This window comes from Eleginops maclovinus, chromosome 19 (genome assembly GCF_036324505.1).
Source record: "Eleginops maclovinus isolate JMC-PN-2008 ecotype Puerto Natales chromosome 19, JC_Emac_rtc_rv5, whole genome shotgun sequence".
NCBI classification, from domain to species: Eukaryota; Metazoa; Chordata; class Actinopteri; order Perciformes; family Eleginopidae; genus Eleginops; species Eleginops maclovinus.
In genome coordinates this window covers 19,829,669-19,854,080 of record NC_086367.1, presented here as the reverse complement: position 1 = coordinate 19,854,080, position 24,412 = coordinate 19,829,669, and the positions used below count along the sequence as shown (strand labels likewise).

At 37.9% G+C, this 24,412-nt stretch overlaps 1 protein-coding gene across 1 annotated transcript; it reads right to left on the bottom strand.

Annotated features, from left to right (window-relative positions):
* Nucleotides 1-19,859: 19,859 nt before the first annotated feature.
* On the bottom strand, nt 19,860-24,177 carry ap5s1 (adaptor related protein complex 5 subunit sigma 1). The gene is made up of 3 exons (XM_063907985.1): nt 23,883-24,177; nt 22,003-22,294; nt 19,860-21,272 (listed from the first exon to the last, which is right to left on the bottom strand). The coding sequence occupies exons 1-3, from the start codon at nt 24,062-24,064 to the stop codon at nt 21,144-21,146; spliced, it is 603 nt and encodes a 200-aa protein (XP_063764055.1). The 5' UTR covers nt 24,065-24,177; the 3' UTR covers nt 19,860-21,143.
* Between the last annotated feature and the right edge of the window lie 235 nt (nt 24,178-24,412).

The following is a 24,412-nucleotide window of genomic DNA, read 5'->3' as shown; positions in this document are numbered from 1 at the left end:
TTAAAGTTCACATTTAAGGACATAAAAAAAACACATTTATATACTAGCCTTCATCATGATAGAAACAAAGTCAAATAAAAGCAATTCTTTATCAATTTGAAGATGTACATCATCATATTGTCCAGCCCTATACTCGGTATGAGGTTCTAATGTGTTAAAGTATGTAAGAAACGCCCAGACTACAGACATGGACAAGAATGTTTGTTCAGCTTGTGTTCACTGCACATAATTAACTGCCCCATAATGCATTGCATGTAGTACACTACCGTGTGAATGGTTTGCTGGTGAAATCATACTTAATCTTTTACTTAGTACACAGTATGCATTACATATTGATAGAGTATGTAGTGTGATTTCAAACACAGCCCAAGACTTTACGATTTATAACGTTTTATGGAAACAAATGGAGGCAAGGAGCTCGACACTTTGAGAAAATAAAATATTAAAAATGTTCCTTCGGCACTGGAGCAAATTATACACACTTTGACAATATACTCTACTCTACCACTGCAAATTATTTTCTCTGAAGGTGCTCAGAACACTGTTGAATAAAAATACTGCTAATGGACAAAAAGAGAGCAGGGTCAGATGGGGGAAACCGTCGACATGATTGAGGTTCCAGCCCAATTAACTGGAGATCACTTAAATGGTTGGCGAGCTGAAGAGGTCATTATGCTGAAGAGCTGTGAAGAAGCCCATTAGGGCTTTCCAAAGCCGGACCTATGACTCCTCCACTTTGGTTTTCTGTTTCTCCAATAAAAAAAGACTCAAGGCTGAATCTGCCGGCCTGTTTAATAAAACGCTTTACCCCAGTTAAATCTGAAGAAATGTGTGCAGTCAACCGTGTGTGTGTGTGTGTGTGTGTGTGTGTGTGTTTGATCATCCATACGCACTATCATGCATTCACCACCCTCTAAGCTACAGCACACAGAATAAGCTATGGAGAAACTTTATCCTCCAACACTGAGCTAAGCCCTGAGAAAAATACCAAAGAACAAATCAATGTTTTCCACAAACTGAGCACTGCTCACAAAACAAATCCAAGAAAAATCGACTCTCACGTTAGCCCTGCAAGAGAGATGGTAAACCAAACAATGTACAAACGTTTCCCTGAACAGCAGGAGAAACATGAATAGCAACATCGATACAAACAGCTGTAGAGGGACTGCTGTATAAAGTCTTTAAACGAGATGCACGGTGTGTGAGGAGCAATCATTCATGTGCAGCGGCCCGACATAATCACGCTTCCCTGACCGTGATCAGAGCAGCGTCTTCTGTGTTAGTCTCGCCGTCACACCAACATGAAGCTTGACCTCCCACAAAATACCCACAATCATTTCACCAATATCAGAATTAAATCTAATTCTATTTCTTAGGGCTTTTCAGAAACAGAGCCGATTAAGAACAACAAGGGGAATAAATGTAGACCAAAAGACATTAAACTGTTTAAACACTGTGTGCCAGTATGTGTGTGTTACATACTAATTTGTTGCTCCACTTATGCAGAGTGGCTAAAAATTCACTGGGATTTTCAGAGACAGTGGAGAAGAAAATTGCAGGCACTAATTTTAAAGTAACCAAAATACAGTTGCAGCGGTTTCAGTAGATAGAAAAATGATTGTCTCTGCAGGGCGCTACATAAAGATAAAACATGCCTTTGCCTATTTTACATTCATTACAAGTTCGCTTTTTGTTTGTTTTTGATTGTTAGTTGGACAAAACTTGCCATTTGAAGATGGAATAAAATACCTACAAGAAAGCTTGTATGAATATTTGTCACTATATCCTGACATTTTACAGACTAAATGTGTAATAGGCAGAGTAATCAATAAAGAATATGCTCATTAGCTAACTTACACAATACTTCTGTACTAAGTGCATATTTTAAAATCAGAATTTTGACTTTAACCTACTCATTTGTATATTCCTTTGCAGCTAGGCATGATTTCTTGCCATCTAGGACAGGTATTTGAGATAACACCTTTAAGAAAATATTCTTTCTACTATTTTATTTAACCCTGAATACATTATTTAGAGGTACGTTTGCAATGCTCAAATTTGGAAAAGAAAAGTGTAGAATTACTTAAGGAAAGATCTAAGCACTATTGCCATGTTATGGAAAGGTGAATGAAAATGTCATTTAAATAGTGATAATAACCGACAGGCAGCTTTTTGAGGCTGGGCTCTTTAAGGCCCCATCAGCTTTAGGGGAACCAAAAAGCTGCAGAATTCCCTCGAACCCATCCCAGGTGTGCGACAGGAAGTATTCAGTCTGTGGTGATGAAAAAATGTACTCCTGATGAACTGTTAATTTGTAATGGGGGTGCATAATGGTGATTAGCAGCAGGAGTTCATAGTTTGCCCACCTTTTTTATTCCTAACCACATCTCTTGCAGAGCCCCGATAGAGACATTGCCATATGACCTAATTATCTCTCATTAGTGGCCTCAGTAATTACAGGCCCTTTTACAGCTCCATCTCCTCGGTCTCGCATAGGAGGGGATTTCAATTAGGCTTGCCTTGCAGCGCTGCCTGCTTCACTTTCACAGTGAAGCCACACTGTCACCTGTGCAGCCAAGCATAGCCAAGCAGCAGGCCTTCATGGAAAAGCTCCCACCAAAGGATATGAGTGTTTCTGCGGCTGGGTTTTATTCATTCCATATCATGCGCCCATCAATGCAACATAACAACTAGACAGCTTGAAGTGGTATCTTCTTTCAGAGTAGAGGAGAACCTTTTATGCCTTCGTCTGCGTACAGCACATGATGAAAAATACATAAGAAACAAAGTATGAATCGCAGCGCATCTACCTGTCACACGTAAATAGCATGGGATATGCGAAGTTTCATCGGAGTGACAGAAAATGCTTCCATCAAGCTAGATTCGTCAGACATAACTAGGAGAGAAAAAACGATGATTGAAAGAGGAGCCTCGCCATTATTCAGCTAAAAGCACAGATTTATGAGAGGAAGTTACAGAGGCGCAGAGAAAGCAACAGAGGAGGTTTGAAATTGTTGAGTAACATTAAGGATTTACTCCATGGTCTCCTCCACTGTTGCTTATCATTTATCTCTCACTCCAATCCTGGAGCCCAATCAGTCACCCTAATTAACAGGCGAGGAGAAACACCAATCAATACTGCAGAGGGATAATTAACCCCTTGTATTCGCAATCATCTCTACAAAAGGTGAAATTGAAATTGATTGAGATTGCGTTTTGTTGGCTAATTGTGGCCCTCTCTCGGGTGAAGGAGGGTCGAGTAATGGCATGTGTGCCGTTATCTGGAATCAGTGGGATTGATGTCAGTTGGATAGGTGTTGCGTTCTGGTGTTGTGACTGCTTAGGAATGTACCAGCTGAATAATGTTTTTATTATGAAGCTGCACTGGAAACAAGCTCACTATGGCACCTCTAAATGGCAGTGGGATAGGAAAAGTATGAGTTCCATTATCTTTTGTACTGTGCTACATTACATTGCTTAATTCAGCATCAGGCACAAGGCAAGGCAAGTTTATTCATATAGCACCTTTCAACACAACGCAGTTCAAAGTGCTTTACAAAAATGAAAGACGTTAAGAGCGTTTAGAAATAGTGCAGTAGAACACATTATAAAAAGGCTTTTGAAAACAGTCATTTAAGAGCAAAGATAATGAAAGAAACACAACAGGTATAATATAAATTATTAAAAGTCACAGTGCAATGTCAGATAAGAACAGTTCAATTAAAAGCAGCGGCACAAAGAAATGTCTTCAGCCTGGATTTAAAAGTAGTAAGAGTTGCAGCGACCTGCAGCATTCCGGGTTCTAATAACCGAACGCTGCTTCTCCTTGTTTAGTTCTAATTCTGGGGTCGGAAGCTGACCCGTCCCAGAAGACCTGAGAGTTCTGGATGGTTCACAATGTAGCAGGATATCAGAAATGTATTTTGGGCCTAAACCATTCAATGCTTTATAAACCAGCAGCAGAACTTTGAAATCAATTCTCTGACAGACAGGAAGCCAGTGTTCACTTCAGAACTGGAGTGATGTGATCCACTCTCTCAGTGTAAGACTTCAGAACTGGAGTGATGTGATCCACTCTCTCAGTGTAAAGACCTCAGAACTGGAGTGATGTGATCCACTCTCTCAGTGTAAAGACCTCAGAACTGGAGTGATGTGATCCACTCTCTCAGTGTAAAGACTTCAGAACTGGAGTGATGTGATCCACTCTCTCAGTGTAAAGACTTCAGAACTGGAGTGATGTGATCCACTCTCTCAGTGTAAAGACTTCAGAACTGGAGTGATGTGATCCACTCTCTCAGTGTAAAGACTTCCGAACTGGAGTGATGTGATCCACTCTCAGTGTAAAGACTTCAGAACTGGAGTGATGTGATCCACTCTCTCAGTGTAAAGACTTCCGAACTGGAGTGATGTGATCCACTCTCTCAGTGTAAAGACTTCAGAACTGGAGTGATGTGATCCACTCAGTGTAAAGACTTCAGAACTGGAGTGATGTAATCCACTCTCTCAGTGTAAAGACTTCAGAACTGGAGTGATGTGTTATGATCCACTCTCTTAGTGTTAGTGAGGATTCGCGCAGCAGCGTTCTGAATCAGCTGCAGCTTTCTAATGGTCAGAGTCCATGACTACACCTAGGTTTCTGGCGTTAGCTGTGGTTTTGAACATTGCTGACTGAAGCTCAGCACTGACTTTTTGTCGTTGCTCCTTTGATCCAAAAACAATTACCTCGGTTTTGTCTTTGTTTAATAGGAAACAGTTCTGACTCATCCAGTCATTGATTTGTTCAATGCACTTACTCAGTGTTTTAATTGGAGCATAGTCTCCTGGTGAAATGGTAATGTAAATTTGTGTATCATCTGCATAGCTATGGTAAAAAAAAAAGTGTGTTGCTTTTCATTATCTGAGCCAGTGGAAGCATGTACATTTGTTAAAGAGAAGAGGCCCCAAGATGGAACCTTGAGGAACCCCGCTTGTCATATTAAGGGCTAGACCACGACCTCACACTTGTGGTACTCTGTCTAATACTTGTTCAGCCAAAGGGCTAAAGCCAGAGGTCTCAATATTGGGAGAGCCCACAGATAAACAAATGTGTAGAGCCCCTCCAAAATGATCCAATAGCTTTGTCGACTGATAAATGGAGGATTGGGTTTATTATTATTCAAAAACATGCTATGATTTATACATTGAACACAATTGTGTTCTTATTTTTAGCATTAACTTTGTATTGTTTGTTTTGCAATGGTATTGGATTGTCTTTTATCGTATTACCGTTGTTTTTAAAGATGCCCAAACTAATACACTCCCATGCCACAATAGAGCGCTAAACCGGAAGTACTTCATGCGGAAACAAACAAGTATGCCTTTCCCAATTATGAGATGCATTAACATACATAATATGCATGAGTGCAAGTTATTATAATATTCCAAATAATGAAGTAGCATAACAACCCACAGGCTTCAGCAGTAGAGGATACCTAGCATACCTTGTTAGCGTGACTGTATAGAGACAGGTGTAGGAAAATAAACGTACCTTCTGGTCCCTGAAATGCAGATTTATCCTGCCGGTTTGTGCAACGACAGCCGTTAAAGTTACATCCACAGATATCCTCACAGTCCAGCTACTCTTGCCCGTTTTATTGCACGTTGCTCCGGGATCAAGAGTCCAATTCACCGGCCTTGTAGCTAATGACGCTAATAAGGCAGGTGCAGTTAACTCGCATTTCGTCATTAAAAGCTCCTTTCTCCTTGCGATGACATCTTTAAATCCAGAATTAGTTCCTGACATCGTGGACTGGTACAGAAACGCATTTATTCCAACCAGCAGCACCATTCCACACAGTTCAATTCAGCTAATTCAATCAAAGCCACCGGACACACCTGTGGGAACAGCTGCCATGGCAACAAACGAGCTACCGGAACTTTTTACGTTTTCAACAAGTTTTTTTAAACTTTATTGACAAAGAATTTAAAAATAATAATATAATTCATGAAATACATTTTACAATATACAGTAAGAAATACAAATTAAATGATTTAGTTTTATGACAGATGAACAGGTACAAAATAATAAAATCAAAATAAACTCAAACTTTTTTAAACGTGTATATGCATAAATAATGCCTAAATAACTAGGTTTCAATCATTTATTACAGGGTTTTTTTTATGTGATTACTCTTTGAAGATATGAGTAGCGATATATAACTTTTCTTAAATATGTTCTCTTAATTATTTCATTAACTTCAGATAAATACATGTTTTAACAGTTAAATTCTGCTCCTATATATGTGCACTCAATAATGAAAAAAACTAATGTTTATTATAAGCACCAAATAAAGACTCCAAGAAGGCACGTTTATTTATATCGCACAGTTCAACACAAGGCAATTCACAAAAAACATTACAAACATAAAGATGTAGAACAGAAACACATTATAAAATGACATTTAAATACATTTCAAAACATTTCAAATCCGTCATTAAAAATCCAAGATAATTATCCAACCATAACAAAAAACAAGCATTGATTTCTTGATATTCATGCATTTTATTCTGTTTTGCTAATAAAAAACATGTGTTGGACAAACAATGCGTGGACTGACTGGACATCTTAAGTACTTTCTTATCTTAGTAACAGTGTTCTGAACCACTCGTAAAATATTCTCTTATCTGAAATATGAGCAGAAGTAGGAAAACATTGTGCAAATCCTTAAATGAATGAGTTATTTTATAATAGAAACAAACTGGGGATATGAATAAAAGCAAGAGGAAATGTGTTTGTATTTCACTTCCTCCATGAGGCCATACATTTCAAAGGGACTTTTGCTATGATTGTTCATAGAAAACAGTTTGACACAAATCATCATGACCAAAGCGCACTACAGTAATGAGGGAGGTATTATTATTTATTTATTTAGTGCATTATCACATGGGACTTACCCCCAAGTGTTGAATCATAGGAACCAACGTTTTTAATATGAGCAAATAGGGCATCTCATTAGGGAGGTAGGGAGGAAAGTTATTGCTGCAGCCCATGTTGCTGAGTGAAGATGATTAAACGGGTGAGTTTTTAGGGATTTTAAAGGAAAATTTTAATATGGGAAAGTCCCAGTGCAAATCATAGCACTAAACCGTCTCCCTTGTTAATGTCCCTCTATACCGATATAGCTATATGAGACAAAATTAGAGCTTACCAAAGCAAAAACATGATGAAATGTTATGTCAAGGCCCCGGCTAGACACCAAAATTATGAAATATAATGACTAAATATACCTTTTTCACCATTTTCTGGGTTGGTTTGAATCTGTTTCTATACATTTTGACAAATATCTCTTAAGGTAATTAATACTTTAACAATACAAGCATTTTTATTTGAGATAATAAGCAAGATACACCAAGATCAATCACCTTTCTGATGAAAAGGTGCTTTGAAATGCAAATGGTTCAATGCAAGGTTGTAAGATGCATTTAAGCAGACTGAACACAATATGATAGATAGAGATAGATAGAATTGGAGGATGAAACCCTCTTTATTGTCACATACATGCACACAGCAGAGCACACACAGTGAAATTGGTCCTCTGCATTTAACCCATCCTAGTACTAGGAGCAGTGGGCAGCTATTGTGCAGCGCCCGGGGAGCAATGGGGACGGGGGGATTGGAGGTGTCCGGTGCCTTGCTCAAGGGCACCACAGCAGGGCCTAGGAGGTGAACTGGGACCTCTCCAAGTAGCAGTCCACCTTCCATATTTGCAAGTCTGTTCGGGGACTTGAACCGGCGACCCTACGATTCCCAGTCCAAGCCCCTACTGACTGAGCTGGACAAAGAAAGAGCAACAACAAAAAAGGAAGAAGCCGCCTCAGTGCGCATGTAAATGATTAAGCTACTGACTATAATTGGAGACTTTAAAAAAGCCATTGATATCATTGAAAGCACTTGAAACAGGAACCCTTGGGAATTTACATTTAGTGTGTATCACCTGTCTACTTTTTTTTTACTTTCTAGAGCCATTCAGCAAAGCTCCGGTTTTTGAAAACACATCACCATCAGGTGGTACAGCTTTGAAAAAGCGACTATAATGAGCACTGACGCTTTTCAAAGCCGTGGACAGAAATATTTCTCATTAGGACTGAAAGTAAAGAGCAATGAGCTATCAAATATGGCTGTCTTCAGTAGCCAGGGAAAGGTAATTTGGGGATGATGGATGGCGCCAACATTGTTTGCATGAATTCTAAATCCATCCCCGCTGTTAGAGAAAATGTGAATGTGAGGGGAAACAATGGCTCACCTGTCCATCATTCAAGGATTGTCATTTTGATAATAGTGACTGCATTGAATCTGAAATATCCGAATTTGTGTTACATTTAATTTATTCTATTATAACCAAACAGTTCTTTGGTGTATATGGGTCTGTTTTAATGCACTGTGTTGTTTTTCACCCTTTATCTACAGCATCCTGAGGTTTTGTTGGATTGAACGATCCATCAGATTCTTTATTATTATTACAAAATTGATTTGGGATCAGGACAAGGCAGGAAATCTTCAAAGTGTTGACTAAAACATAGAAGAAGCAGGAGGAAAATGTGTGATTTTTTTATTTTTTATGATCAGTTTCCTTACATTCTATCAAAGATGTTTCCAATTCCTAAGTAAATACAACACAAACATTTCTTCAAGTTTTAAAATGTAGACTTTTCTTCTTTCTTGAATAATAATGAGGCAGACATTAAAGGAATAAAGTGGGGTCGTAAGAGTTTCTCCATGATAGAAATGATGGGCTCCTATAAACCCCCCTATAAATTCACCTTGGTGCTTTAGAATAAATTGTATTATGAAACAGAGGCTGGATTCTGGCCCGCTCTGAAAAAAGGCATCTGTCAAAGGCAGGATCCATAATGTGTTCACATAAAGTGCAGGTATTTTCAAAAATATTTCAGATGCTTTCTCACAGGTGATACAAACATAGTTATGGAAAAAATAACTCACATCCTTGGTAAAAGGAGAAGTACTGTGGTCTCAAAATATTGTACGAGAAGGGGAAAGTCATCTTTTCAAAATAGTACGTAATCAGCAAAAATGTAGTTAAAGAATCAAAAGTACAAAGTCCTCACAATGCAGCATATTGTGTTTCACAGTATTATATTGTCCGGGAATTATTCCGTATTCATCACAATCAACAAATACATTTAAGAGCATTTTAATCTTGACGTTTGGCAATGTTGAGTCGGTTTGATATACTTTGATTTGTAGATGCATCATACAGTATAATATGTCATGGATTCATTCATGTTCCCTCTTTACTTTTAAAGTAGAAGTATAAAGTTGGAAATTCTCCAGTTAAAAACTAGTATGTCAAGATAGCACTTCAGATTTAATACTTGAGAAAAAGTACTTCTTACCTCCCACCACTGCACAAATGCAAGCAACCCACACACAATTAAGCTGCCATTAGAAATCAAAAGGTCTGCTGCTGTGTATCTTCAAATAACCAGACATCCATGATTTATACAGAATAAGAAAATACATGTAATACTTATATTGTAATATTATGAAACCTCTACATCATGTTTCATAATATTACAAGTCGCCCTGATGAGAATATTTATCATAAGTCAATCTCAGGCTTTATCGACACATCAGCTACAGCGAAAACCTAAAATCCCGGGATCCGCCAACGATGCAAACATTTGAAATAAAATCCGGATAAAGGTGAAATATGTCAAACTAGATAAGACAAAGATAGTTTAAAATACAATAATGTGCAGTAGAAGGAAAATAGGGAGATATGACTGAAAACGTTGTATAAACAGATGTGAATATGTATAAATATATAATGTAGGAACACATGCAACATTATGGCATTAACATAAACAACAAATATAAATATGAATGCATTCATCGGGCGCCATAAGACACGACAGCTGCCATCAAACATATTGGAGGCTCTCACTGTGAAAGGTAATGACCAGTAAGGAGAAAATTGGACAAGTTGCTTTTGAAAATGGATTCAACCTGAATACACTGACGCCGCTGACACCGGGGATCCTGACTGACTGCAGCTTAGTGAGAGATGACATGACAAGCGCATAGTGCTTTCTGCTGCACATCAGGAGTGACCCACTTTCCCTACTCTAATTGCAATTCCCTTTTTAAAACTGTATTACTATGCACAAAGGAGGACTCGTTGTGCAAACACGGTCTTCAGCAGATCACACGCACCACAAGGGTGAAAAGGTCTTTAATGTGGAAAGAGTCGGGTGGGTTTATTACGTAAAACATAAACAAACACGTATTTACAATGCATTGCTGCACACAACACGTTTGCTCATATGTTTGTGGCTGTGTGCAAATTCTGGGGCCAGATGCTCTGAATAAAGTGGCCCTCAAGGGAAGCTTAAAGGCATTGTGTGACCTGCACCTTCTCCCTATCTGACTCTAGAGACCGAAACTAATGGTGCATTCAGGCACGTCTTGTCAGTTTGTACAGTCAAAATGTCCTAATTATCTCCAGTTAAGTAGCTCGAAATGCCCAGTGAGGTGTGAAAACGCTCCATAACACCCAAGATAACAGTATGAGTCGTGACATTTAACCAATAGTGTTGAATAATCAAAAAATGTATACTATTGTTTATTTATTTGTCAGAGATAATGCAGAAAACATTGCAAAAGGTCACGACTTGACACAGGTTTGCTCCCTCTTTCTATTCAAGACTTTTCTACTAGAAAACATTAATGTGATTGTTACCAAAAGTAAATCAAATAATTGAATGTGTTATTGAGTAATCAGATCCTCACATCTAATCAGACACAATCATAATGTCACACAATATGTGTTTATGTGCACAATTATAGTAAAGTGTGTTTGTCTATGTGTCTGTTCCTCTAACTGCTGCTTGAATCATTAATATGATACCAAAAGTGGCCATCGTGCAGAATAAGTACTTTTCCTTTGGGTCATTTAAGTATTTTTTGTTGGTATTTTTTTCCTTTTACTGAAGAACAATTTTAAATAAAGGACTCTTACTTGTAACTTAGTATTTAAAGCACTTCTACACAGTAGAATCTGTGCTTTTACTTACTTTTGTGTGGCAAATCACAACATTCATGCAAACCTTTGGTGATGAAAACAGTGCGATCTTGCAAAATGTCTTTACAATTTGATATTTATTTCTACAACTAATTAAACAAATTATCAGTGTACGATAGATTGTGGGATGTTGGGCATTGTGATATATACCCGAGGTACATTTAAAGCAGATCAAACAAAATGCTGCTTTGCTTTTAAATCAGAGGTTATGATGATTTCTTGCATTGGTATAAAGCTTGTTTTCCACATCATGCTACTGAAAGTGTGTGTGGACACGGGAGATATTTAAATATAAAGTATAAATAGACAGCATGTACTAAGGCCACCTGGACATCCTGCAATCTATTTATTGCATTTCTGTTCTCCTGGGTCCAAACTGCAGATAGATAGAATGGGAGGATGAAACCCTCTTCATTTGTCACATACATGCACACAGCAGAGCACACACAGTGAAATTGGTCCTCTGCATTTAACCCATCCTAGTACTAGGAGCAGTGGGCAGCTATCGTGCAGCAATCGGGGGGGGGGATTGGAGGTGTCCGGTGCCTTGCTCAAGGGCACCACAGCAGGGCCTAGGACGTGAACTGGGACCTCTCCAAGTAGCGGTCCACTTTCCATATTTCACGTCTGTTCGGGGACTTGAACCGGCGACCCTACGATTCCCAGTCCAAGCCCCTACTGACTGAGCCACTGCTGGACAATTGTTAAGTGTCTGGCTGAGGAAAAAACTCACACACTTCCTGTTTTCCTGCTGGGCCTCACTCACAGGGGATTCTCCACAAATGAATAATAGATCTTCTCCATTTAATTTGGAAAGCAGCTGTAATGAGGCTCTTTTGCTCAGTGTTTTCCACTCTGGGCTCGCATGTGCCATGAGCGCTATGTGTGGTTCAATTCAAACTGTTAATGAGCTGTGGTAAACATGGCATAAGGGCAAAAACTAATTACTCATATTTCGAGGGTGTGCAAATTGACTGATTTTTATGCGCAAATGACTGGCAGCAGCCTGAATATCAATAGTGATCTTGTGACTTAAAGACTTTGAGCCTAAGAAATATTTATAAGCCCAATACATCAAACATTAAAAAGTGTCTTTAAATCTAATAAAGGTAGAATTTTAAGCTCTATTAATCGTGTTTTAGTATTCACGCTGAGGCAAACGACTATAAGAAATATGGAAGGTGTCACTTTTATGACAAACTCACTGATATTTTTCAAAAACTCTGCAGATCTTTGGAGCTTTTAAGCCCGTTTTACTGCATATTTACTGTATGGTTCAGTATCCCTGCAAACATAAAACACAGCATCCGTATATTCATATCGCCTGTAACCAAACACATTTAGTGAGTAGCTGGGGACATCTTCCACATCTCTCAGTGATTGGAGTAGATAAATGACAGGGATGGTGATTAAATGTTCATTATTCATAGATCGCTAGCTTCCTACATCAGTGAAAAACAGCGAGGGGATAATGGCCATCAATGGGGAAGAAGTTGAAAGGGTTCAACGTAAAATTCCATGTTGTTAAAGATGATATCATTTCTTTAATCAACGTATTTCGATGGCTTTTCACAGCAATTGGTCAGGGGAAAAAACATTAAGGAGAGAGGGGAGGGAGTTACATATAGAGGAAAAATAATGAGGGACTTCCTTTATAAATCTGGGATGTGTTGAGGTGGATCCAACCTGTGAATTACAGTTTTACAGTTTTTTTTCTGGAGAATTTTCTGAGTTTAATTCTCTTAAATGACCATTTTACACTCAGACAACATTCGTGATTTTTTTCATACATCGTTGTTTTATTGTTATAGATGAAATAACTACTTAACACAGGGATTATATATTACATTTGATAGTATATTATTGTATATATGTGACTTTAATGGCTTACATTTCTGAGGTTTTCAAACAATGTATGACTTTATAATCTCAGAGAATATAAGAGTTTGTTTGTAAACGTAAAAACTTTGTGACAATCAATCTCAGATCATTTCTGAGTTCTTCACTGAAATATATGGCTACAATATCTTAGCGATGCATCATTATTTTCTCAGAAATGTATCACTTTAACCTTAGAGAATTCCAGAGTTCTGTCTCGTATATTTTACCACTTTGATCGTTGAGAATATCAAAATCTGATCACAAATATTCAGAGTTCATTTCTCTAAATAGTATGCACTTCTTCAGCTCCATAAGACATATTATAAATAGCTTGAACACACTGCCTTAAAGCCCCCTTCTGTTTAAAACTCCTCTCCTCCTCCTCCTCCTCCTCCTACAGTTCTGGAGGATGTTAGGAGGGGCAGGGAGGAGAAATATAACCCATTAAGCTGAGAGAGTAAAATACAGCGACACACAATCTGACTGTAATTTCACCATAAAACAGTCAGCCTTTGTCGGATGTAAATTTATTGCGGAGGTCGTAACGTTTTACTGCTGGTACTCCGTACTGGATACTATCACGTTTTCTCCGAGCTGTTAAGATTACGATCCTGGATGATGAGTTACAATGCAAACAAGCCATAACCTCTGTCCAATTATTTTAATTAATGGGAAAAGATTGCTATTAATGATCACCTGCCAGCCATAAAGAAGCAGAGGGTTCCTGCAGGATAATAATATGAATTTTAATAATGACCTTGTAGTTGAAAATATCCCTGTGTTAAAAGCCACCTGTCGCAGTATTTTTGAGGAAGTATCCATTTATCTTTAATTGGAAAAACAATGGAAATAACAGTAATACTTAAACACATTTACTAGGGTTGCACTTTTATCTATTCCACTTCAATTCATAGCAAAATATTGCACTTTTCACTTGACTCAATTTAGCTATAAGTTACTTTGTTCTATCAAAAATATATATGTTTCTCCTCTGCATCGTTTACTTTGTTTGCAGCAGATCAGGACTTAGAATTACTACTTTTATATATATTGTTTTGATTTTGATGAATTGGGTTTTTCTACATTGAACACTAAGCTATACTTTGTTGATTATACTTACCAATAGTGCAATTTTCCAGTGCTTGAGTTCCATTTACAGCTACCTTATTCTTCTACTCCACTGCATTTAAAAGTGAAATAACCTGTGATTACTGCACTGCCTTTATTGTACTGCTTTAGAAAATTAAGAAAGTCTTAAAAATCATCAGTTTGTCTACAGTAGTTAAATGCTATTTGACAATCTGATGTTTATATGTAATCATATATCACTCATGGAGGCCATTTGCTGCACAATAAGTATTATTATTTTAGTACATTAAGTACATTTTGCTGATAACACTTCTGAACTATGACTTAAGACTTTGAATGTAGGACTTTGACTAATACTGGAATATTTGAACATGAATGTGTTGGTACTTTTACTTGATCAAAGGATCTGAATACTCTTTACTGAAGTGAACATCAGAGTATTCTTTCAGTGCGTTAGCAGTATTGTTCCTGAAGTGGAGGATCTTTATATTATTGAAATACTGGAGGAAACCACAAGACTTCCTCGGGTGCAGAGGCAGATGGCGTCCTGTTTGCTGTTTGATCCCCTCTGAGACAGGAGGAGCGTTCGGCCTTTTTCAGTCTAGACTTATTTATCACTTAGCTTATTTACAGATCAAATAATCAATATGGGGGGGGGAAAGTCCTTGTGTTTGTTTCTTTCTGAAGTTTTTGGTTTAGTCGACTGTTTTCCCGCACAGCGCGCCGCCTCTTTATTGATAATGAGCAACAAACCTACAGAGGACTGCAGAACGAGCTTAATTAAGAAATAATTGACTTGTATTTTTTTTAATTAAGTGAGTTGTTTGAAGTGGTGTGATGGTATGGTATCACTCTGCCAGCTTTACCTGAAGAAAGCAGGCGCCAGAGAGGGAAAGTAACTAAGTACATTTATAGAAGTGTACAATTTCGAGGTACTTTACTTAATTATTTCCTTTTCCTGCTCCTTTATACTTAGGCATATATTGCACTTTGCCTAACTGCACAACACAAATGTGGTAAAATAAACGTTGTTTCCAGAGGGCTGAGGAAATAACGTAAAATAAAATGGCTTGAAATTGCAAATCTAACACGATTTAAGACGCAAAAAGAGAACGACTTTCTGATAGAAGCATGAGGCTGGGGGCGAAATGACAACTGTGTGTGTGTGTGTGTGTGTGTGTGTGTGTGTGTGCGTGCATGCGTGTGTGTGTGTGTGTGTGTGTGGCAGTAGGCTGAATGATGTCAACAAACGAACATGATGATCAAAGCCATTATTCAAGTAATCCAGGTTTTTCATATCAACGCCTACATTCTGCATAATCTCCATTTATAGGTTTTTTGTCTCTTAAGATATTTGAAATCTGTTTTTGTCATTTTGTGTCTCTTGTGGTTATTTTGTATATTTGGAGTGTTTTTATAGTTATCTTTTATGACTTTTGATGTATTTTGAGTGCATTTTGTGTCTCCTGACAGTATTTTCAACCTTACTGTATTTATCTTCTCCCTTTTTGAAGGGAATTGGAGTCCTTTGTGTTAGTGTGAGTTTCTTTTTTAGGCATTTGTATCTTTTATCTCTTATTAGACATTTGTATAGTCATTTTGGGTCTCTTAGTTGTCATTTTATGTCTCTTTCCAGGTATTAAAAGCCTTTTTTTAGTATTTTCTCTGTATGTTTTTGGAGGGGTTTTTTTGTAGTTTCTTTTGGGCCTCTGTAAATATTTTGAGTCTTTTTGTCTGTAGTGATTTTATGTCTAACAACGAACATGAGAAAATGATGATCAAAGCCAATCATTTCTGGTTTAGCATGTCAGCGCCTACACACTGTGTTTCAAACATACAATCTCCCTCCTACACATGCAGGGAGGAAATGTATAAAATCTCCTGATCACGTTGATCTGTTGTGACACCTGATATGACGGCGTTTACTTGCTATCCCTGATCATTCCTCCTCCTCCACTCTCTCAGAAACTCCACTTAGATTTCGCCTGTGAGAGGAACGTTTGAAATTCTAGGAATGTGCGCATGAAAGGAAATAGAAATGATGCCTAATGTATATGAATGGAAGCCGTGACGTTCAGGTATTTCACGCTGCATGCCCTGACAGTGGCTAAAGTGAATAAGTCGTCAACTCATATTGAAATTCATTTTGTATCGCTGGCTGGAGCTGAGCCCATTTTCTCCACAGTGCTCTCGCCATGAGCCATACAATAGTCAGGGAGACATCTAATGAGGCAGGAGAAAAAATATTAAGAGGAAAATCCTTAAACTCTAGGAGTTGGCATATTCAATGGCTACTCTCGAAATTCAATGAGGAATCTTTTGTTGCAGCTTCAGGCCGGGAGGAGGGAGAGAACAAAACGAAGGTAGAAGAAAAGATGGAGTGAGTGGCTGAGACAGGCTGTGACAATGTCAGCCAGCACAGAGGATGGAGAATATAAAGGGAGGGAGCAGGAGAGAGTTTAGGGCCCTGAAGGTTGCAGGTTTATATGTTGATGTGGAATAAAACCAGCGCTGGACAATGCCTCCACCTTATCTACAATAACAGTATCAGGTGATGTGGGCTCAGACACGCAAAAGACCCCTCTCTCTCTTACATACAGTATAGGACCAAGACATACAGTATGTGACAGGTTATAGTCCCTTTATGCAGTGGTTTTGTCTCATTTTATGTGTCCTTGTAGTTGAATAGTTATAATTGGTTCTTCTGGAGTTCCTTTGTGTGTCATTGTAGGTATTTTCTGAATTTTTGTGGTTGTTTTTGACTTTTTGTGGGTAAGTTGAGTCTTTTCGAACCTGTTTTGTGTCTCTTTGTAGGTATTTTGCATCTTTATGTAACAATTGTTTCTCTCTGTGGTCATTTTTTGTCTATTTCTGGTTGATTTATTTGTGTTTTGTGCCTCATAGTTATTTTTTGTCTAGTAAATCATTTATTTTGGGAGTTGCTTTGTGTCTATATGTAGGTATTTTGGAGAAATGTGGTCGTAGTTTTTGTCCTTTTATGGGTAATTTTGGTCTTTGTGGTTGTTTTATGTCTTTGTGGTAATTTTGTGTGTCTTTGTAGGTATTTTGAGTCTTCAAGTAGTCCTTTTGTATCTCTTTGTGGCTGTTTTGTCCCTTTTCATGGTCATTTTCCATCTCTTTGTAGTCGTTTTATGTTTCTTTTTTGTAATTCTCTATCCCCTGATGGTCTAAAACTGTCACTACCAGTAACATATTGTAGGTGAAGTTCAGCGGGGCCCCTGACACTTTTGACCCCTGAGCCTGCTCCTCACAGACCTGCTCAGTGATACATCCCTGATTGTAGCTCATGTACAAAGCAGCAAGCAGGACTTTGCCTTTGATCCAGTGGCACTGCTGCCTCGTGCGGTTTGACCTGTGGCTCCCTGGAGAAACTGCCCCGACTCTCCATCTGCTTCTTTTTTAAACGTTGGGCTGCTAAAAACCACTCTGCAAAGATGTTGTTGCCTTGGGAATAGTATGTACTTCAGGTAATGGCTTCCAATTTATTCCTCTCTATGAGCGCTACTAATGCCTAAGAGTGTTCACGTCTTTATTCTGAACTACATGTTAATACAGCTGCTGAGCCTCGTCACCTGCAGTGTTGGACAGGAATGGAAAAATTATATAATGTAAGTGTCTGCAACATTATAAGCACTCACTTGAAACTTGTATTAAACTGTGCAATAGTTATATCACTTAGTATGGTTACTGCATTGTACCCAATAATCTAGTTTTCACCTTTAATATCACTATTTTATTATTGTATGTATTTCAAAAGACAGATTTTTGCAGAATTATTGTTGTTATTTACATTTTATATTTATTTTACTTTTTATATCATTTATTTTACTATAAAATGTAGCAACTTTTAAGAAATCCAATTCCTAATAAATAAATTATAGAGGTATTTTTATTGCACTATTGTATATTTATATATTTTTAAAAATTTATTATCGGTATTTACTTTATTTTTTGAATATTTTATGTTATCATATTCATTTTTTTCTAAACCTTGGCCACTGTGAAGAAATCCAATTCCTAATGAATAAAATATCACTATCATTATATTATTAACGCACTACTGTTTACACTTTTAAAACATATGTTTACATTTTGTATTGTTGTCACTTTTAATATTTTATTCTATTTTCTGTCTTTTTTGCATTTCAATTTTTTAATTTTTTTTATTTCATATAAGTATTTTATTATAAAGTTTAGCAACTGTTAATAAATCCAATTCCTCTCCAGGATAAATACAATATATTTTATTAATAAATGTAATCTTTTGACTTTAACCTCAGTGTCCTCTTGCTAAATAGAAGACTACTAAAAGTGTTCATTTTGTAGCATCACTGCATTTTCCAGTGAGGTCTTTGAACAATTAAAGGGAGATATTTTTGTATGCACAGATACATGTCCTTATTGATAATCTTGCCCACAAACCATGCTGCGTGATTATGGATCGACCTTACAATCAAAGGGGGATAAAAGCAAAACGTACTCACTCACATACACAGCAGATAAGCTCCACTTAACATTAACTCATGCATTTTATCAAACAGCTGTTGGTAGGCAAAGATCAACATCCTGTGCGTTGCTAATTATTGTAATTATGAACACACATGGAAACAATCTCAGTGCTGTCTATTTGATGTCGAGCAGCTTATTTTGTCTCAAAGAAGCTGCAGAATTCAGGATGCTGTTGCCTTGTGGATTTTTCGGTGTCATAATTTGTCTCCTATTATCTGCCTGCAGCTGAACACTGCCCCCTAGTGGAGAGGACTACGACTAAAAGTAAAATATAATATACATAAAGTGCATTAAAAATAGTAAAACGTGGTAAATAGTTCCTAAGTAGTTCATAAATGTAACAAAATGAGAAGAAGAAGAAGAAGAAGAAGAAGAAGAAGAAGAAGAAGAAGAAGAAGAAGAAGAAGAAGAAGAAGAAGAAGAAGAAGAAACCCTCTTTATTGGTCACACACAGTGGAGTTTGTCCTCTGCATTTAACCCATCCTAGTACTAGGAGCAGTGGTGTGCAAGGCCAATGGGTTGAGGTTGTCCGGTGCGTTGCTCAAGGGCACCACAGCAGGGCCCAGGAGGTGAAATGGGACCTCTACAAATAGATGTACACATTCCATATTTCAAGTATGTTGGAGGACTTGAACCCTCCGATTCCCAGTCCAAGCCCCTACTGACTGAGCCACTGCCGAAATGATACTCTAATACTCTTGAACCCCAAACCGTATATATCCCCAGAAAAAAAAACGCCCCAAAACCCAATATACACAAAATTATATTCTTATTTTTGCAACACAGTGAATCATAATGCCACGTTTTAGACTCCTATTAATAATGATTGTATTAATAATACATTTTATTTATCAAGCGCTTTTTCAGGTGCTCAAAGACACTTTTTACTTTACAAATATTACAAAAGATATTAATAATAATCATAATTTCATTTATTTGTTTATATAAGATTAGAAGGTTGCATTTAAATGCCTTTTCAAACTTTTTTTTTCCAGAATACTAGTTAGTTTCCTCCAAATGTCCTTCACTGCACATTCAAACCCACAGGAACAACAGCGCCCTCTGCTGGTCGTTCAGCGAAACATTCGGTATTGATTGAGTTGTTGTTCAGTTTGCAGGTGGTTATTTCTATTCCCCATGAGATATACACAACCTCTAAATCTTCTTCTTGTGTGTCCCATCAACTTTAATATGCAATCCCCGGTGCCTCGTTTTTTGGAAAACGCACCGCTTGTCCTTGATTGCCAAGTACACAACTATCAAAGAATGCGCCTTGGGTAATGCTTAAAATTAGTTTTATTTATTAATTTGGGAGAAAAAAAATGAGCAAATCAAAGCAATTGATGCTGGTACCCAGATAGATTCAGGGGGGAGGAGGGGGAGGAGGAGAGTCTGGCTTCATGGGAGGGGGGCAGTCGGAGGCACAACAGATGTTCACAAGGTACAGGGATGCATTTGTAATTATTGTGTCTGGAAGTTTCCATTGCAGTTTTTAATTTACTGTTTTATTGTTGTCCTATTTTGCATGCTGACATCTCTGCACATCTTTAATCTTGTTTTTTTTAAACATTTCATTTCACTTCCTGCATTTTTACAGCCTGAACATTTCTATAATAATGACTTCTTTGGTTCAAAATGTTGTAATTGTTTGCTCCATTCATGCTGTATGTTACTCTTACATGAATAACACTATGTATGTCACCAAATACCTAGTTCCCTATTACTTTACAAGAACAATAGGTACATACATCAAAAAAATATTGTATATTTTTGGGTCAACAGTTTTTTTCTTTGCTCCATTTCTGCCGTGCAATGAATCATTATTTGGACTGCAAAGTTACTTTATAAATAATGGGTTTCCTCCTACTTTCCAGGAACAAAAGCTGTGTCCATGTCTCAATAATAATGCATTTTAAGTTCTAAATGATGTTTCTTTGCTCCATTTCTCTGTTACTATATGAGATTTATAATATAATTTAAAAGTTAGTCATTTATGAAAAAGATCAGATTTCTTCCAGGAGAAAAAGCTGTGTCAATGTCTTATCTTGTTGCTCCATTCCTGCTGTTTGTTGCTATGAGATGAATCCCACTATGCACTGCATTAACAGCAGGTTAAATGGTTTATCCTTCTTTTTAAAAAAGGTGCAGTAGAAACCACACTGATGCAATAAAGCACTTAGAGAATCGTTTATCCTCCCAGGCTTCTTCAGTCTGCTCCTGAAGGTCACACAGTGTCACACAGAGCAGGGTGAATCAGATAACAGCCTCTGTGATGTTGACGAGGACGTTTTAACCGGCCTCTTGAGCTGCACTCTTTAATCTGCCACATTTTCCTCTCAACTCTTCAATTTGACAAACAGGATTTGAACTGAAGCCTCCCACACAGTAAACAGTCAACACTGAGCTGCAAGTGGCTGAGGCAGATATTTACCTCGCTGTGTGTTCACCACCAATCAGCTGCCAGCAGTCCGCTCTTCTTCTACTGCTGCAGAGATGTCACCAGTGGAGAACAACCAGCAGTAATGAGCTCAAACAGGAAGTCTTACAGTGGGTATTTGTGGGTCACTTTGCCATGTAAGCGGACACCTCCTTCTCCAGGCTCTGGGCGAAGCGGTGGTTGAGGAAGAGGAGCTGACCGTGAGGAAGCAGGCGGCTGAGCAGAGCGTCGATGCGGTTGCTCCTCAGTAGGACCTGCAGGGAGAGGAGGGAGATGTTTAAAGATGGCAGGTACTTACAGCAGGTAATATCACCTGCACGGCTGTCCCCTGTTTTTCCATCTTTATTCATATTTGATTGAAGGACGGTTGCAAATCATACTTGTCATGTGGAATGAGGCAATAGTTTCCCTTCCATTTGCATCTTTCTTCACAAAGTAACACAAGTAAAAAGAAAAGGAAGTAGAAGAGAGGGAAGGTCTTGTGTTCTTGCTTCATTACTCTTGCCCGTTTGCTTTTAAATACCCTTTCCACATTAAACTGTACACTGTGGAAAACACAGTCAAAGTTAAGAAACCTCTGCTCATTTGCGATAACAGAAAAAAGCAATTACACAGCTTTTACTTCATTTAGTGCAATCAGGGCAATTCAACATCAAAACCAGAGCACTTGATGATTTGAAACCTGGAGTTTTTTTACATAGATAAAAAGAGAAAGACTATTTAATTACTTTTTCTCCATCCAGATCAAGTCTTGATCAAATCTTAATCCGGGTTTGTAAGTGATGTGCTCTGAGCACAGTTTCAACTTACAGTCATTACATGATTTTCGGTAAATAAAAACTGCAGATATTTAACCTTCATCCAAACTGGAGCTGCTGTTTACATTAGTATTACATAATGCTCCTTCATCAATTTGGTGCAGAGTCTCCTGAATGTGTAACCCATGCAGGAGCATCTTGTTGGAAATGAAAACCAGTGTCTCACCTCGCTGCCCTGCCCCAGCATGTGCAGCTGCTCCAGGCAGTGTCGGGTCAGGGTGCGCAGCGTCCCCTCGGCCAGCAGGAGGTTCTCGTGGGGCTCGCAGACCAGCGTGAAGCCCAGACTCTGGACTCCCAGCCACAGAGCACTCATCTCCTCCGGGAAAGGGTCTCCCGCTCTGAGACGCAGCACCCCGCTGTCGGCCTCCTGCAGCGCCAGCGCCTCCTCCCCGGGAACTGCCTCCACCAGCAGCCGGCCGGCAGCCTCCCGGGAGAGAGACACAGCACTGCGCACCTGCCTGACACACAGAGCAGCAGAAATAGAGACAACTTGAACAAAATATAGAGACTGTTTTATCTCTCATACACACTCTTATATATGCTCTACTATTGTGCCTGAAAGGTCAGCTTTTGATTCTTTGTTATTGCTTCTTTTTGTATAAAAAGCATAAAAGGGCTGGCTTTTATAAATAAAAGAAAGTGAGAATTGTTGTTGATGTGTATTTCTTACCGTTTATAATGTTTACATATAAAGAGAGGAAGATAATTATAGGAAAGGGCGATTAACAAACACTATTTCAAGATTAAAGACTATATTCTGAATCATTTTGATTACCTTTACTTAAACAAGTAACTAACTAATGTTCATCACCGTGATTTGTTGATCAATCCTTTTATTTCACTTTTGTTGTTTGTAGGATTTTTTCATTGTTGAAAAGAAAACACATTCACATTCTTAAACTATCAGAGAGTAGTAATGATTAAAAGCAAGCAAATCATATATGTAGGCAGATACATTTAAGCTGTGTTAAATGCAACATTTGAACAATGACACCACATGAGTATATCATATTTATATCTTAGTATAACTGAGGCATTTCACAGATTGTTTCAAAGTTCTATTGTTCCTTCATGCTTTAAAGGAATATTATTGAATGGCGTTGTTGTCATAGCTTGACATGCAGCAGTGGAACAGTATTGTCATTTGTGTCTCCGCTGCACAGAGAGCAGGTGTTTTATTCTGACAGCGATAATCACAGGTTGTCATGTAGGAGAAGAGAAAACTACACAAGAGCTCCAAAATAAATCCGTATTTACTGAAAACAAATGAGACGAATGACAGCCTCCACCTCCGCCTGTGATATGCCATCAGGAAATCAGCAGGAAGCAGAAAGAAGAGTGGATGCAATGAAGAGCGAAACAGGAAGACGGTGCTGTTACTCTTGGATCAACAGTGTCTATTAGTAGTCATGGAAAGTTTAGTATTATAAACACAGGTAAAAATTGTGGGAAGGGGTATCCTCTTGACACACTGGACTTGACGGGAATTTCATTACTTTGGATAAACGAAGACAATCATCAAATTGACAAGGCTGAATCAAATAACTACACTTAGTACCTATTTAAGTCAATAGGTCAAATGGTATGGACGCTATTGGAAAAATCTAAGCCTTGTCAATATAAACCACGTTCATTTTAGAGACATTATATTGTTTTGTCCTACTTGTACACTGATGCATTGATAAAGAGTCGTATATCCAAATGTTTTGAAGGATGAAACTGCTGATTTGTATTTAAAATATTCATATAAAACAAAATAAACAACTAAAATCCAAAAAAGTAGAGAAGTCCAGTGTAGTTATATCCTGTTGCATTCATTTGTTGTCACTGGGTCACATGACATGATCAATAAATCCAAGAGTTTTCATGAAATACCCAATTTTATTCAAATCCATTTAAAATTATAAAGGCAATAAGAGGTTTGCCCTACTCGTCCAGTTCAGGAACAGCCTGTTTATCCAGAGGAATTTTAATAACACAAGTCTGGAAATGCGGCTAAATGTTCCTCATTTTACAGATTTATTTTAGAACTGGAACCCGGCTCACCGTGCTACCACCGCGATCTTCTCCCTCTGCAGAACCCGCCTCTCCTCCGGGCTGAGCTCCCGGTTCTGGTCGGTGAAGATGCTCTCATCTGGACCGAAGACCCGGCAGTAAAGCACCCGGCTCTCCCCAGCACCGAGAGCACTGACCGGGCAGACTGTGTTGATGAGGAAACACCGAACCATGTTGCCGAAGAAGCAACAAAAATATACTTAAGTTTCAAAGCAGTGTTTACTGTGCCTGGGTCATGTTGTTGCTGCTGATTCTCACTTCCGCGTTAGTCAGGTGATCTCTCTCGGCTACCGTTGTTGTGTGTTGCGTAAACCACCAGATGGAGCTCAAAGTATATTATATTATATGATATTATATTATATTATATTATATATATATTATATTATATTATATTATATTATATTATATTATATTATATTATATTATGTTATATTATATTATATTATATTATATTATATTATATTATATATATATTATATATTATATTATATGATATTATATGATATTATATGATATTACAT

Coding starts and splice junctions, on each gene's coding strand:
- ap5s1 (XM_063907985.1), bottom strand. CDS start 24,064: ATGGTTCGGTGTTTCCTCATCAACACAGTCTGCCCGGTCAGTGCTCTC. Junction 22,295..23,882: donor AAGATCGCGGTGGTAGCACG/GTGAGCCGGGTT, acceptor TCTGTGTGTCAG/GCAGGTGCGCAGTGCTGTGT. Junction 21,273..22,002: donor TGCTGGGGCAGGGCAGCGAG/GTGAGACACTGG, acceptor CTCTCCCTGCAG/GTCCTACTGAGGAGCAACCG.